The sequence below is a fragment of the Polypterus senegalus genome, chromosome 4, assembly GCF_016835505.1.
Source record: "Polypterus senegalus isolate Bchr_013 chromosome 4, ASM1683550v1, whole genome shotgun sequence".
In the NCBI taxonomy this organism is placed as follows: domain Eukaryota; kingdom Metazoa; phylum Chordata; class Cladistia; order Polypteriformes; family Polypteridae; genus Polypterus; species Polypterus senegalus.
In genome coordinates this window covers 9,368,347-9,385,662 of record NC_053157.1, presented here as the reverse complement: position 1 = coordinate 9,385,662, position 17,316 = coordinate 9,368,347, and the positions used below count along the sequence as shown (strand labels likewise).

General features: G+C 44.0%; 1 protein-coding gene across 4 annotated transcripts in view; it reads left to right on the top strand.

The window, feature by feature from the left end:
* Window positions 1-17,316, top strand: part of prmt9 (protein arginine methyltransferase 9) — a 107,180-nt gene that overhangs the window by 50,533 nt on the left and 39,331 nt on the right. For all 4 annotated transcript variants that reach the window (XM_039750223.1, XM_039750222.1, XM_039750224.1 and 1 more), the window contains exons 9-11: window positions 5,710-5,905; window positions 8,670-9,348; window positions 13,558-13,711. In XM_039750223.1, the coding sequence (XP_039606157.1) occupies window positions 5,710-5,905; window positions 8,670-9,348; window positions 13,558-13,711 (1,029 nt within the window). The remainder of the gene's footprint in view (window positions 1-5,709; window positions 5,906-8,669; window positions 9,349-13,557; window positions 13,712-17,316) is intronic.

Below are 17,316 nucleotides of genomic sequence, written 5' to 3'. Positions count from 1 at the left end.
AAACGTTTGATCTGTCATCTACGTTCTATTACAAATAAAATATTGACATTTGCCATCTCCACATCATTGCATTCAGTTTTTATTCACAATTTGTTTAGTGTCCCAACTTTTTTGGAATCCGATTTGTACATGTGCTTTCTCAATTTTTTTATTTGTAATAAATTTACAAAAACCTCAAGTAAACTTTTTTCACGTTGTCATTATGGGGTGTTGTGTGTAGAATTCTGAGGGAAAAAATTAATTTAATCTATTTTGGAATAAGGCTGTAACATAAGAAAATGTGGGAAAAGTGATGCGCTGTGAATACTTTCTGGGTGCACAGTATTTGGTTTAAGGTGAATAACCTGATTATGGGAGACCCGGTTTCTTAATAATCTGTGTTTGCATGCACAATCATTCTTCTAGAGTTCTCATTATGTTTATTAACTTTAGCCACACCAAAGGCAAGCAAGATTATATTAACATTTCCATCATTCACATGTACAAAATATCGAAACAAAAAAAAATGAAAAGGGTCTGAAGCAAAAGTTTGGGCCCCCGATATGGTCAGTACTTTGTAAGACCATCTTTGGCGAGTACCACACTTTTTGTAGCCAGCTAAGAGTCTTCTTACTTGGGGTCTTTTCGCCCATTCATCCTTGTAAAAGGCGCCTCATTCTGTGAGATTCTTGGCCCGTCTTGCATGCCCTGCTTTCTCTTTTGAGATCCATCCATCCATTATCCAACCCGCTATATCCTAACTACAGGGTCACAGGGGTCTGCTGGTGCCAATCCCAGCCAACACAGGGCGCAAGGCAGGAAACAAACCCCAGGCAGGGTGCCAGCCCACCGCAGGCTCTTTTGAGATCTCTCCACAGATTTCCGGTGATGTTGAGGTCGGGGGGCTGTGACGGCCATGGTAAAACTGGCAGCTTGTGGCTCTTGAGGTATTCTTTGCAGATTTGGAGGTGTGTTTCGGCTCGTTATCTGGTCCTCTTTATAACTTCAACTTTTTTTTTTTTTTATTAGATGATGTGGTGTTTGCTTCCAGACTTTTATGCTATTTCTTTGACTCCATTCTTCCCTCCACCAATGATGTGCTCCCTGTGTCCCTGGCTGCAACACAAGCCCAAATCCTGATCAATTCACTGCCATGCTTAATAGTTGGCAAACCTGGAATTCGGCCCCCTTTTTTCTCCATCCATACCTTTGCACATTGTGGCCAGAAGGTTCTATTTGTCCTTCATCAGTCCACACGACTCATTTCCAAAACGCGTCAGGCTTGTTCAGAAGTTCATTTGCAAACTTCAGGCGCTCAATTTTGTGGCTCAGACGCAAGACAGATTTTCTTCTGCTGAGCCCACCATGAAGGTCACATTTGTTGAGGTGTCACTGTACAGTAGAACAGTGGACCACCAGTCCAGAGTCTGCTAAATCATCCAGTCAGACAAGGGTTTTTATTTGCCTTTCTATCAATCCAATGAGCAGTTCTTTCAGAAAGTTTTCTTGTTCTTCCAGACCTCACCTTGACCTCCACCATTCCTGCCACCTGCCATTTCTTACTAACATTATGAACTGAGGAGACGGCTCTCCTGCTTTGTGAGCTTCAATTCTTTTAATTTGTCAGAGTGCCAGGCAGCTGCTTAGAGGAGCCCATGGCTGCTGAATGTTGGGAGGAGGTTTGAGGGGTCAAAGAATTTCTACAGCTTTGACATTTGCAACACTTGGGGTTTCCTAATGAATGACTGCGAACAAGCCATAGCCCCCTAACGAGCTAGCGAAGGTCTGAGACCACCTGGGGAAAAGTTATCTGAGACCTCAAATATCTTGGTCTGCCCAAACTTTTTCATGGTGCTCCTTTCCTTTTTTCACTTTACAATTGTACCAAACAAAAACAATACACAATAATCTTATATAAAGCTCTGAAAAGAAATGCGTCATCTTCAACTTGATGCCTGTTGGTGATCGGTTCACCTTCTGCTCACTTAACTATTCACAGGAACAGACATTTTAAGTAAAGGGCACTGTATGTCCACATAATTTCCCACAGTGACTGCCAAGTCGGAAGTCTTCCTTCTTTTTAAATTTTCTTCCTTTTTAGTAATTCCTGTATGTGTTCAGATCAAAGTGTGTCTATTTATTTTTGTGTTTTCTAAATTACCTATTTAAACATTACCACTATACAAAGTTATTGTCTGTTATACCTGCATTGTTATCACTCTTTCATTTAATATTGTTCTTTATCAGTATGCTGCTGCTGGAGTTTGTGCATTTCCCCTTGGGATTAATAAAGTGTCTTGTCTGTCTATCTACCTACCGTACACCCTCAAAATCCGTGGCGGGTACGTTCCTAGAGCACCCGCGAATTGTGAAAAACCGCGACTTTTGGAAGTGGTTAAAAAATGCCTTTTAAATGCCTGTTTTTATATTTTAAACCCTAAATACAATACGCACCCAAAGCACTTTAATTTCGTTTCAAACTTAGCTTAAAACAGTAATATATTACCAAAAAAAATTGCCCTAATACATTATGTGATATGGCGGGTCCGCGGCTTCCGAAAAAAGTCAGTTTTTTTAAATCCGTCCAGCTGTCTCGTTCTCCGTGGGCGCGATTGCACAACTGCGGGGAGTTAATTGGCCGATTGGAGCGAGTCGCACCTGCACGTGAGGGTGCGGTCGTTCTTGTTTGCCTCATTGGCTTCCTGCGGGGTGTAATTAAGACGCTGTGCCCACGCAGGCAGAGAGGTGTATATGTTTATATATAAGCGAAGGTACACCAGAGGGGGGGATAAATCGGAAAGAAATCATGGAGGAAAAGAAAGGAGAAAGGTTGATGCAGTAAAAGGTCGGAAAACAGCAGTCAGGGGGGTGACGATCCGGCCACCTGGAAGGTGGAAACGCCCTGAGCTGGGGTCCCGCGAGCGCGTATTCTGTTGCGCCTAGGGGCTAGTTCGCCCCACTGAATGTACCAGTGAGTGGGGTGAGCAGGAGAGGTGCCTCCGGGATCTGAGGAGCGACTGCGGGTGCGCGAAAGATCGAGCGAGGAGAGTTGACCTCGGCAGTCTTGCAGTGACTTCCTGATGGAGGCCAAGACGGATGTTAACTGAAGGCGCTCGTGGTTGTTGGTCCCCGCTGGCCGCGAGTAATGGTGGGCTGGAGAGTAAACGGAGCGAAAGAGAGAGACTGCGTTTTAATTGCTGCATATATTAACCTTGCATTTTAAAGGATTTATTTATTGTTGATTTTAACCTCACTGGACACTTGATTTTATGGATTTATTTATGGAAATTGAAGCACTGCACTTTGTTTTTGATTGTTTTTGAATAAAAGCACTTTATAGAATATCCCCTGGCCTTGAGAGATTTGTCCCTATGTGTCAGCTCATCTCGGTGACATTATCGACGGTGTTGGGTTCAAGGGCTCCTGAACAGCAATAGGAGCATGGAGTCGAACCCGCATCGTCACCCAAAAACAGAATGTAAAGGTAAACCCGTATACTGTACAGTACTGTACTGCTGTGTCTCCCGCTGTCTAAGATTTATGTATAATACCGATGTTACCGCTGTATGTACTGTAATTCATACAAGCACGTTTTCTTTGGTATGCGCTGTCATTTTCTTTGTTATAAGCAGAGTAAATACATAATAATTGAATTTCATTAAAATACAGTAAAATGTACGGGTACTCACCAATGATGAATGACATTGATGATGACAACGAAGTAGCTGTGCAGTACAATGCAGAGGATTTAAAACTCCTCGGGTGGCGCCTCTTCTTCATGAGCTTCAGGAAGAGTCGTATCTTTGTACAGGTGGTCTTCTGGTGGGTTTTCTTGCTGGCTTTTCTTTATAGGTTAACGGAACATTGTGACGGAAAGTTGCTACATTGTCTCCTGTAGCGAACTGCTGGTACAATTTCCGTGCTTTCTCACGGATGATGTTACCGTCCAAGGGGATGTTCTTCTTCCTGCAGTCAGTGATCTACAATGCCAAGGCAGATTCCATCCGGACGATATTTTTATTCCTTATGGTCGTTACTTTTTTGGCACATTCACAGAAACTTACAGATACGGTACTCCAGATCGCTGCTTTTGTTCTTCTTTATGTAGCGTGCGGTGCTTTCATTAATGCCATATTGGCGCGCTACTGCAGCATAACTCTTTAGTTCCCAGAGCAAATCCAGTAGTTCAACCTTCTCCTGGAGTGTTTTAAACTTCTTCTGGCGCTTAGGCTCAGTGCCAGAAGCCTTGGAAGGTGCAGGACGATTCAACAGCATCTTGTGTGTTTAAGAAGAACAAAATGAATACAATAACAAAATGGAAAACATGAGGACACTCAGCTGGCGACAAATCACAGGGCAGCAGTCAATCGGCAGCAAGCAGTAAGGAGAAATGAATAACGCTCTCGGATTGGCTACTTTCAACAACAACATTTATTTCTATAGCACATTTTCATACAAACAGTAGCTCAAAGTGCTTTACATAATAAAGAATAGAAAAATAAAAGACACAATAAGAAAACAAAATAAGTCAACATTAATTAACATAGAGTAAGGTCCAATGGCCAGGGTGGACAGAAAAAAAAAAAAACTCCAGACGGTTGGAGAAAAAAATAAAATCTGTAGGGATTCCAGACCATGAGACTGCCCAGTCCCAAACCATCCCAAACCGCGTTTCCCTCAGCGGTTGCTTCTTGTTCTCTCTACAGCACAGTATTGCCACGAAAAAAGCCATCAAAAATTGCGGAGGATATTTGCGCTTTCCGCTAACAATTAATAGTTAGGTTCTAAGGAAAAATCTGCAAACGACTAAGTCCGCGAACCCTGAACCGCAACTTTGCGGGGGTTCTACTGTATTTATTTATTTAAAGAACTTCTGTAAAAAGGCAAATTTCCCCCTGGGAATGGATAAAGTTGTATTTATTCAGGACAGATTTGTTGTGTGAACAGTAGCAGTGACAGGCCTACCCTCCCTAACAGTACTGGAGGTGAATCCTGAGGTAACTGCTTTGGTTTTAGGACAGAGGACAAAGGAAATATCTGTTCATCAGTCGACCTGCAGTTACTGTTTAGAGAAAGAGATTTTGTATTTGTTACCTTTTCATTTTTTGTTTAACTCTGTCAGGGTGGGTGTCGGCTTTTGTCAAAAGGAGGGTTTGACGGTGGTAATCAACTGTAAACGGTGACGAAACCTGCCGTTGTGTTTTAGGTGGACTCTCTTTGCTAGAAGGAGAGTTCGCTTCATTGATTTGACCGACATGCCCTGTGCTCAAGTGAGTAGCGAGGAGTAAACAATGGCATTGACATCTGGCGAGAGATTGAAGCGAATCCATAAATCAAAAATACGCTGTGGACGACGTTTGCATATTATTACCAAATTGGACTCTGATTTCGTTACAAGTGATCGAAAACAAATGGGGGGGTACCAGCATCAGCTGATCACAGTCCTGAACAGGTTTGTGTAGCTGATGCACCTACAGCAGTGTTTGCCTGGGAGGACCGCCACTTACACTGACAAGAAGTAGAAACCATAATGCGATGCACTGCACCTGCTGCTGCCGCCCCTGCCACGCAAAAACAGCCTGGCAGCCAGTGTGCCACACATTTCTGGCAAACTTGTAGCCACAGCGCGCAGCAACAGAAATTTTATGTTGATGTTTGTGTGAATCCATTGCTTTGTGTGCTTTCAGAAAACTAAATATTCAGCCCTCAAAGAGTTCATTCTGTTTCTAGGAGCTTGAAGGCCTATGCTGTCAAAAACCTTGTCGGATCACTGTGCCAGTTTCCAAATCTGGCATTTTTGATGCCATCATTTCATGGTTTGTTCTTCATTTGGATGATGAAATCAGCCTTTCAACGGGACCCGAGGAAGAGACGTGCTGGGAGCAGGCAGTTTATCCTGTACATAATAGTCTTCTTAATAAATCAGGTATTTATTTTTCATTTCCTGTAATATGTTTTTTTTTTATTGTCAAAGGTCATTTTAATCTTTTTGTTTTATATTGTTTGTTTATTTGGACATGATATATTGCCTCAGGTAATATAATTACTTTCAGAATATGACATGAAAATCACCTTATGAGAAGGATTTAGGAGTGAGTCATAGTGGACTTGTCACTATCAACTGCCAGACAAGTCATTAACATGGCTAACAGAGTGTCAGGTTATATAGCGCCTTGATGCGTGGAGAACAAGTCACAGGAGGTTCTGCTCAAGCTTTATAACACACTGGTGAGGCCTCATCTGGAGTACTGGGTGCAGTTTGGGTCTCCAGGCTACAAAAAGGACATAACAGCACAAGAGAAGGTCCAGAGAAGAGCAACTAGGCTGAGTCCAGGGCTACAGGGGATGAGTTACGAGGAAAGATTAAAAGAGCTGAGCCTTTACAGTCTAAGAAAAAGGAGATGAAGAGGAGACCTGACTGGAGTGTTTAAAATTATGAAGGCAATTAGTCCAGTGGGTCGAGACGGTGACTTTAAAATTAGTTCATGAAGAACACGGGGACACAGTTGGCAACTTGTGAAGGGGAAATTTCACACAAACATTAGGAAGTTTTTCTTTACACAAAGAACGAGAGACACTTGGAATAAGCAACCAAGAAGTGTGGTAGACAATAAGACTTTAGGGACTTTCAAAACTCCACTTGATGTTTTTTTGGAAGAATTAGGTGTATAGCTGGATTCTGGATGGAGGTATTTCTGACCATTCTTCATTACAAAATCTCTCCAGTTCAGTTCAATTTGATGGACAGCCTGCTTCAAATCCTCCCATAGATTTTCGATGATATTCAAGTCAGGGGACTGTGACGGCCATTCCAGAACATTGTACTTCTCCTTCTGCATGAATACCTTTGTAGGTTTCGAACTGTGTTTTGGCTCATTGTCTTGTTGGAGTATCCAACCCCTGCTTAGTAACTTCACCTTTGTGACTGATGCTTGAACATTATCCTGAGGAATTTATTGACATTGGATTGAATTCATCCGACCCTCGACTTTAACAAGGGCCCCAGTCCCTGAACCAGCCATACAGCCCCACAGCATGATGGGACCTCCACCACATTTGACAGGAGGTAGCAGGTGTTTTTCTTGCAATGCGCTGTTCTTCCGCCATGCAAAGCGCTTTTTCTTCTGACCAAATAACTCAATTTTTGTCTCATCAGTCCAAAGCACTTTGGACTTCTCACAATCCTGCTCATGTGCCACTCCTGTATTTTTCTTGGCCTGCCAGACCTGCTGTGTTGGTTTAACAGCAACTGTGCCTGTAGCCTTCCATTTCCTGATTCCATTCCTTACACTTGAAACTGACAGTTTAATCCTCTGAGATGGCTTTTTGTAGCCTTCCCCTAAACCAGGAGACTCAACAATCTTTGTTTTCAGATCTTTTGAGAGTTGCTTTGAGGATCCCATGCTGTCTGTCACTCTTCAGAGGAGAGTCAAAGGGAAGGAAGCACAACTTGCGATTGACCACCTTAAATACCTTTGACCACTCGTGATTGGACACTCCTGTCTATGAAGTTCAAGGCCTAACGAGCTCATCCAACCAAGTAATCAGCATTGAGCAGTGACAGGCATTCAAATCAGCACAATGACAAGGGGACCCACATTTGTGTACAGCCAGTTGTTCACATTTGATTTAATTTCATACAACTAAATACTGCGTCACTAAAAATCTTTGTTCAGAAAACACCGCAGCACTCCTAGGAAATGACAGACATACCACTGTGATCTGTTTTGTTGAAAGGAGAGTCAATTATTATGCAGGCTGAGAGGGGGTCCCAAACGTTTTCCTATGACTGTATGTGTATTCATGGGGAGGCACAGTAGTACAGTTGTCAACTCTGGGCCTCACAGCACCAGCGTCCTGGGGTCACATCCCATGCTCAGTCATTGTCAGTGTGGGCTTTTCTCTGGATACTCTGGTTTCCCCACCGCCTTTCCAAAGATGTGCATATTAAGATTATGTCACATTTCTCACCAGAATGACTAAAAAGGGAAGAAAACTTCCGACTTGGCAGCTCCACTCCCAAAGTGGCACTGTGCAGGTGTATTGCCTCTTGGTGTACAGGGAGCCCCCAGTTGTGTTTCCGGACACACTTCTGCTGAACAATTTGTTGGGAGAGGATGTGCAGCATTGTTCATAATGGCTTTGTTTTCATTCTCTCCTCCTTTACTACCACCAGGGGGTCCCAAGTGCTTCCTATAATTAAATTTGCCCTTTTAGTTTGATTATTGATTTGGTGGGCCTCTCTTGAAGTGATGTGACCAGACCAGCACAGCTCACTGACCATCACAGGGGACAGCAAATTTACACGGTGATACAAGCTGTACACGGACTACTTGACATTGGCTCAAAGTGTCATATCTTCAGTGTTGTCCCATGAAAAGATTGAATAAAATATTTACAAAAATGTGAGGGGTGCACTCACTTTTGTGAGATACCGTATGTATAGTGTAGATTAAATTCTTAATTTCTGCCGAGGCCTTAACTACAGTACTTTTTTAAGCTATACTTCCTGCCTTGCACCCTGTGTTGGCTGGGATTGGCTCCAGCAGACCCCCGTGACCCTGTAGTTAGGATATAGCGGGTTGGATAATGGATGGATGGATGAAGCAGTGGAGTATTCACCATGAAGAGTTTCATTTAAAATAAAACTTTTTTTTTTTTTTTTTGTGTGTGTTTCTTTTCCAATACAGAATTTTTGGTTCAACCCAAAGACAGCTTCATTCTGGAGGTCTCCTGCCAGGACACATATTTAAGAATCGGTAGCATTTCTGTTATAAAAGAGGGACCCCTAACAGACGTGGACAATGAAGCCAAACTGTGCAGTGCCTTAGCCGGCCTTCAGACGACCCAAGCAAGAACTCCACAGCCCCCTTGCACCCTGGAATCGTCTGAAATCGCCTTGCTTAATAATCTGCACTACCATGACGTTTTTAAACGAGCACTGGGAAAGCTGGTGTCCTCTTTACGTGCACGATGTGAATCGCAGAGCCGCACGCTGGATGCCAATTCGAGCAGAGACTGTGGGAAAAGTCAGACGGAGCCGCGCTCAAATGTGACCCCCGACCCTTTGTATGTTCTGGATGTCTCGGAGGGTTTCTCTGTACTCTCTTTGATTGCTGCCAAACTTGGGCGAGTGAAGGCTTACAGCTCCGTAGAGAAAGAGCAGCACCAAACGGCACTGAAGATTTTAGCAGAGGCTAACGGAGTCTCAAAAGAAATGCTTCAGTTTTGGATGAGCCATCTCGAGGAAGACACGGCCATCCTGCAGAGGCCCGCGACGGACAAGCTGTGGAGCGCCGTCATTCTGGACTGTGTGGAAACCAGCGGCCTCATTCGGGAAGAACTGTTAGAGAAGGCTGCTTTGGCCAGGTGAGCAAATCTGGGCTGGAAAATGAGGTGGTTCAGGGGTCTAAGGGACACCCTGCGAGTGGCAGTGGGACGTGTCTTTAGTTTAAAAACAATCCCGACACTGTCTTGCTATATTGTTAGGAGACATGGACGCCATCCAGTGACCTGAGACGAAGGCTTCATGTGTGTGTCTCTCCGGAAAATCCTTGGGTACCGTTGGCTTGGCTTTGTGTTGCTCACGGAGTCCCGAATGAGGCACATGACCCGCATTGTGAGAGAGCGTCAGTGACGGCACTACGGCCGTGTGGCACCATTACTCGAGGGTGATCCGGCTCGTAAGATCCTCATTGTTGGGGAGCCGTGTGGCTGGACCAGGCCAAGGGGTCGCCCACGTTAACACCTGGCTGTGGCAGACAGAGGGTCATTTCTGGAGGGAGGGACTGGACCGGGCATCTACCTGGGGGGTTGCCAACCGGAATCCTGTGTTGTTTCATCGTGTAGTGGGTGCGGCAACACTCTGTACCAGTGCATGCTCCCCAACCTGACCTGACCTGACCTGACCGACACGGAAGTCAATGTTGTATCATAATGGCTGTACTACTGTACCTCCACATTGATCATTGGGAGAGGTGGGTAAGGGGTGAGGACCCCACAAGCATGATCACACCAAAGATGACTTCAGCCTCACACTTAAAATGATGTGCCATAGCTAAGTGCTTGTTATAAAAGCACACTTTGGGTTAATTCTTTTAAAACTCCCTTTCTAACCCCTCCACAGATGTTATACTCACAAACTAGAAAGTTTTCTTATCGTTTGAGACGTCTACTCTGTGCAGGGCAAAAGTCATTTTTTCCAACAATGTTCCCAGACCTTTTTATTGACCACCAGTAACGGCGCACTGCCGTAACGAGAACGTGCAGTGAATACCCTTGACTTGAACATTCCTAGTCTTCCTCCTCTTTCTCTGTACGTTGATCATTCGTTTGCTCAGAGGTTGATGCGCTTGTTCCTTCCTGAGCAGCTCTTCTCTTCTCCACCCTAGCTGCCCGCTTCTTCTCTTCTTTGGTTGGCGTCTTTACGCGTTAAAACTGATCGAGTCAGTGTTTGTGTTGGGATTACTTTGTACGTTTCCCTTAATTGTTCACTTAAGTCTTCAATCTGCCTCAAGAATGATTTAAGATATGAAGAGGGAGGGGAAGTGATGGCGACGACGGTGGTAGGGAATAAGAACGGCACCTGTACGCGTTTACCACACCGTCGCCCTGCTGGCCACTGCCGAGAGTTGATTCTACAATAAAATGTAATAAAAATAAAAAGATGAATAACCTTGGAGGTCAATCATCACCCCGAGATTGGATTATAGAGGACACGTCGTATATGTGTACCAAATTTCAGGTCAGTACGTCAAACGGTTTGCGAGCTACAGGGGATTTAAAATCCTGGACAGACAAACAGACAGCCACGGTAGCGTATTATATAAGACCAGTAATGGCGCACTACAGAATAACGTGCAGTGAATACCCTTGACTTTGAGCGTTCATAGTTTTCCTCCTCTTTCTCTGTACGTTGATCATTCGTTTGCTCAGAGGTTGATGCGCTTATTCCTTCCTGAGCAGCTCTTCTCTTCTCCACCCTAGCTGCCCGCTTCTTCTCTTCTTTGGTTGGCGTCTTTTCGCGTTAAAACTCATTAAGTCAGAGTTTGTGTTGCAATTACTTTGTACGTTTCCCTTAATCGTTCACTTAAGCTGCCACTTAAGTCTTCAATCTGCCTCAAGAATGATTTAAGATATGAAGAGGGAGGGGACGCGACGGTGAAGGTGGTAGGGAATAAGAACGGCGCCTGTACGCGTTTACCACACCGCCGCCCTGCTGGCCACTGCAAGAGTTGATTCTACAATAAAATAAAAATAAGAAGAGCAATAACCTTGGTGGTCAGTCATAACCCCGAAAGCGCACAGTAGACATCACATCGTATCTGTGTACCAAATTTCAGGTGAGCTGCAGGTGATTTAAAATCCTGGACAGACAAACAGACAGCCAGAGTAACGTATTATATAAGAAGATATCTCAATTCCAGTGGGTCACAAGCTTACTTGGTTAATATTTGGCCGCATTGCCTTTAAATTGTTTTAACTTGAGTCAAACATTTTGGGTCCCCTTAGGCAAGTTTATTACAATGAGGTGCTGGAATTTTGTCCCATTCCTTCAGACAGGACTGGTATAACTGGGACAGGTTTGTAGGCCCACTCTTTATCATTTCAGTCCGATTGAGGCGGCCATCAGTCAGGATTGGGCCCAGCAGTTGATGGACAGACAGACAGGCAGCCAGCCTGCCAGGTCGAATTGCAGAGGTCTTGAAAAAGAAAGAAGGGCCGACAACTGCAGATATGGACTCTGTGCGTAAACTTCATGTCACTCTCAATAAAAGTCTTTGTAATTCTGCTCCACTACACCAGAGAAACATCTGACACAAAGATCTAAAAACACTTTGTGAACATTAATGTTTGTGTCATTGTCCAAACTTTGGGCCGCCACTGTATACTCCACCTATACTGCTAGACGTTTTTTTATTATAATAAAACAATGACTGGTTGGCTCCTGTTCAATGTCTCCGTTCTTCTTTTTCAATAAGGAATGGCGCTTTGTTAATCGATTCTCACAGCACCTCCAAGTATCTTTTCCATTTGTTTTGCGAAAACGCAGCTATTCAAATCCCTTGTAACCGAGAATTTGCTTGCCTTTCTGACTGGTCGAAAACTCCATCTCGCTTATTCAAAAACAGAAATGTCGACTTGCCTTGCTATAAAGTTAGGGAAGATTAAAGAAAACTCTTAACTGTGTGGCCTATTTATAAGATGACCTTTACTTACTTGCCATAATCAAAACTATAAAACCCTAATTTGCCTACCTGTGGAATAAGAAAGTATAATATAAATTCTGAGAACTACTATAAAGAATAATAATTTCCGAGAAATGGTAATTTAGGCACAACAATGACAGTAACAAAAGGAATAATGACTATATTATTTTATGGACCATCCAACAGCCACTACCCCAAATAGCACAAATTAAAACATACAAGCTTCTAAATACGTTTAGTGAACAATTATACAATTTCGTTTATTGCGATGTATAATATAACATTTTTTTCTTCTTTGCATATACAGTAATCCCTCGCTATATCGCGCTTCGACTTTCACGGCTTCACTCTTATCACGGATTTTAAATGTAAGCACATCTAAATATATATCACAGATTTTTCGCTGGTTCACGGATTTCTGCAGACAATGGGTCTTTTAATTTATGCTACACGCTTCCTCAGTTTGATTGCCCAGTTGATTTCATACAAGGGACGCTATTGGCGGTTGGCTTAGAAGCTACCCAATCAGAGCATGTATTACATATTAACTAAAACTCCTCAGTGCTATAAGATATGCATCCCGCGCTTAGCTTGATTGTTTGCTTGTCTCTGCCTCTCTCTCACCCTCTCTGACATTCTCTGCACCTGACGGAGGGGCTGTGAGCAGAGGTGCTGTTTGCTTAAAAGATACTGACGCTCCTCTAAAAAAGCGCTTTATTGCGGTGCTCGGCATATTTAAAAGCACAAAAGCACACGTATTGATTTTTTGATTGTTGCTTTAATCTCACTCTCTCTCTCACTCTCTGACGTTCTCTGCGCCTGACGGAGGAGATGTGAGCAGAGAGGCTGTTTGCTTAGAAGATACTGACGCTCCTCTAAAAAATGCTGCGGCAAACTTAAAAGCACAAGTATTGATTTTTTGATTGTTTGCTTTTCTTTGCGAGCCGCTCTGTCTCTCTCTCTCTGAAATTCTCTGCTCCTGAAGAGAAGAAGATCTATTTGCATTATTTTAATTGTGAGAAAGAACTGTCATCTCTGTCTTGTCATGGAGCACAGTTTAAACTTTTGACTAAAGGGTGTTATTTCATGTCTAGAGGGCTCTAATAATGTTAACAGTGTGGGAGAGTTTATAAGGGCTTAAAATATATAAAAATAACTACACAAACATATGGTTTCTACTTCGCGGATTTTCGTCTATCGCGGGGGGTTCTGGAACGCAACCTCCGCGATCGAGGAGGGATTACTGTATGCATATTTGCCATGTGCGGTTATTTCCTGTGCGCTTATATGACTGTGTGCTGTTTTTCTTGTGCGCTTCTTTCCAGTCGCCCCCCAAACTAATATGAATCAATTCTCTCGCCACTCTTAGGTGTTTACTGGAGCCCGGTGGTCGCATTTTCCCTGGACGGATAGTGATGTACGGGATGTTGGTGGACTCTGATGTCCTGCTGCAGGAAAGTGCCGTCCAAGGACCAGAGCCAACTCTCGGGTTGCGGGTTGCACCTTCCATAAACCGCTTCACTGTAAGTATCTTCATTTGTTTAATTTGAGTAGTCAGGAGATGATATTAAATGCACGTCAGCCCTTGCACTTTGCGAGTTTACGATTTGCAGATCTGCCTACTCGCTGGTTGTTCATCAATAAGTAAATGGGAATTATTTTGTGAGTTTTGCAGCCTAGTGTGGAAAATCGCAAACAATGCTGTTAGCAGTGCTTCTTAAATGGACTGCAAATCCCAGCAAGCCCAGAAGAACTTTGTCATTGGGCTCCTTTGGTGTTTGATGCGAGTGCAAAAATAGAAAATAGACTCACTCAGAATGACATGAAGGAAGTCTGGAACGAACTCGAGCAATTCAGGCCTCGGGTGATGGAAGGGGAAGTGGACAAAGTGAACACCCTGAATGCCCAGTCTCCACCACGCCATCCCTACTACATCAACAACTCCCACCACGTCAACTGGAATGGCAGGTGACAGGGTCTACCTCTGACCATTAGTGTAGACCAGGGGTCTCCAACACGTTACCAAGTAGCTCGCCAAAGGGTTCTTGAATCCTACGTAAATTTGAAAACTTGATTAATCGATACTGATGCTCTGTGCAAGAGAGGACAGAACCGATTATACTTCCTTAGAAAGCTGGCATCCTTCAACATTAGCAATAAGATGCTGCAGATGTTCTATCAGACGGTTGTGGAGAGCGCCCTCTTCTACGCGGTGGTGTGCTGGGGAGGCAGCATAAAGAAGATGGACGCCTCACGCCTAGACAAACTGGTGAGGAAGGCAGGCTCCGGAGCTGGACAGTCTGACATCCGTGGCAGAGCGACGGGCGCTGAGCAGGCTCCTGTCAGTCATGGAGAATCCACTGCATCCACTGAACAGGATCATCTCCAGACAGAGGAGCAGCTTCAGCAACAGACTGCTGTCACCATCCTGCTCCACTGACAGACTGAGGAGACCCCACGCTATGCGACTCTTCAGTTCCACCCGGGGGGTAAACGTTAACATTATACAAAGTTATTGTCTGTTATACCTGCATTGTTATCACTCTTTAATTTAATATTGTTCTTTATCAGTATGCTGCTGCTGGAGTATGGGAATTTCTCCTTGGGATTAATAAACTGTCCGTCCAGTTGGGGCGGGTGATCTTTCCAACAAATCATATCATGATCCTTTTAAAACAAATTCACGATCCACAATCTTTTCAGTGTGGCAGACACTTAAGAGAATATGCGTACTCCAACTCATCAAGACCTAAATAACCCTTGATTTTAAATATCAAGTTAGATTCAATTGTTCTCTCATTCGCTAGCTAAGCGGAGTTAAGGCACACGGCCCTGAAGCTGGCGCTTGAGTGATGAAGGCCTCGGCCCACTACTTGTTTATCAGATTTGCTCAAATAAATCAGTACGGCAAGCGAACTCTTATACATAGCGAAATGAGAGAAGTCACAAAATCAATCCGCACATTCAAGCAAATTCTAGAAAAAAACCCGATCTAAATCCGTTAAGTCGTTCTCTCGTGAAAAGCAGACAGACAGACAGAGAGACATTGGATTTTATATATTAGTAAACCTTCAAAATAATGTGCAGTTAAAGTCTCAACAGCATTTCTGGAGCTTAGTAGAGCCAGAGAACTATAAGAATCTTCACCAATCAGCTCTGAAAACATCTTCTTTGTTTGGGTCTCCATACCTCTGTGAGTCTGACGTGAATGTCATGAAATCAAAGTTCAGAACACAACTGACAGATGAACATTTAAATGACTCCAGAAGAAAGAACCTAAGTGGCTCCACTCCTTCATACACCTCAGTGCCAGTCATCTGACTAACTAAAAAACACATCACACATGCGACTGGACCTGTGACTAAAGTGGCATGTGACAAAATGACAAATGAAGAAGTCATATTTGTGGATTTGGAATTGCATTGCTTTGTTTTGACAGCATTCATGTCTAAATTCAATGTTGTGAGATAAACTAGAAAATGCATACAGACGTACAAAATGCACCTACAGGTGAACTAAATATTTTTTTGTGATGTTTTAATGCAAAATGTGAGTTGTGGACACCAACATTTTGTAAATGTTCAGGCAAAACAAGCTTATTCAGTTTGTTTCGGTTTAAATAAGCTATGAGAATAAATGTTAGAAAACATGAGGAGCTCTCGGCCATTTTCATTTTGTAAAAGTAGCTCTCAGGGGGGGGAAAAAAGGGTTGGAGACCCCTGGTGTAGACTGTCTGTAACTGAAGACCAAGTAAGGAGATAACTGAGGAAGCTCCACACAGGGAAAGCAGGCGGAGCAGATGGAATCAGTCCTTGAGTTCACAAGTCCTGCGCTGACCAACTTTGTGGTGTCCTCTGTCACCTGTTCAGTTTTCAGAAACCTTCAAAAAAAGTGACGGCGCTGTGGAGAACATCCTGCATTGTTGCTGTTCCAAAGATGGCAGGCGCCTCTTCACCTAATGACCACAGACCAGTGGCACTTGTGTTTCAAATCATGAAGATCTTTGATGGGCTGGTCCTGGACCCCACTGCAGCTTCTCTTTCTCTTTCCACAAGGCTGGACAAAGCTGACCGCGCTGTGAGGATTCTGTGTTTTGATTTCTCCAGCCTTTTCAGTACCACCCAGCCATCCCTCTTAAGGGGTCAACTCAGAGGTATGCAGGTGGATGAGCCTGTGGTGTCCTGGATGATCTGGACCTTCTGTCTGGCAGACCACCATCACTCTGCACACCTCAGACTAGAAATATAACAGCAGGTCAGGTCACTTGTAGAAATCCTCAGATGATTCTGCACTTATGGGGGGTACTGATAAGGTGGGCTGAGACAAAGGAGAGGAGGACTTTGAGAATTGTCTGCAATTTAGCATCAGGAAACCAACAAAACCGCTTATTGACTTTCACCGCACCAAAGAGCCTCCATGTCCAGCGACCATTCAGGGAGTGGATGGTGAGGTGGTCCTCTCCTGCAAGTACTTGGGGGGTCCACAAGAGTGATAGGCTGGACTGTTCTTGTAACACAGGACGACTATTTAAGGGCAGAGGAGGCTCTTCTTCCTTAGCAGACCGCGTTCTTTTAACGTGAGAAATGACATCCCTCACATCTTCAACAACTCCATGCTGGGCTGGTGACGTCACTTCAAGTGAGGCCCCTCCGAATCAACAAGCCGATTAAAACGGGCCAGCTCAGTTATGGGACACACTGTGGAGGTCAGAGCAGAGGAGGGGACTAAAACAAAACTGAGTGCTGTTATGAACAAGGCTACACATTCTCTAAGGGACATAACAGCACCGTGGGCCTTTATAACAGCAGCAATATGTCTGTATAGCGCCTCACTGGGACTGGCAGATCTTGTCTTTCATTTTAATTTTCTTGCTTTACAGTCATTCTGGTGTGTGTGTGTGTGTGTGTGTGTGTACATTCACAGTGGAACCTCGGGTCACGAACGTCTCTGAACACCACGTACAAATCGGATTACGACCAAAAAGTTCACCAAACTTTTGCATGTGTTCACCACCACACACTCGAGTGACGAACAAGCCAGTTTCCCTTCCGTTTCGTACGCGTCTGATTTCTGCACGTGCTCAGTCTCTCCCTGTAAGTACGTTGTTCTCGGTCAGACGCCGAGGGAC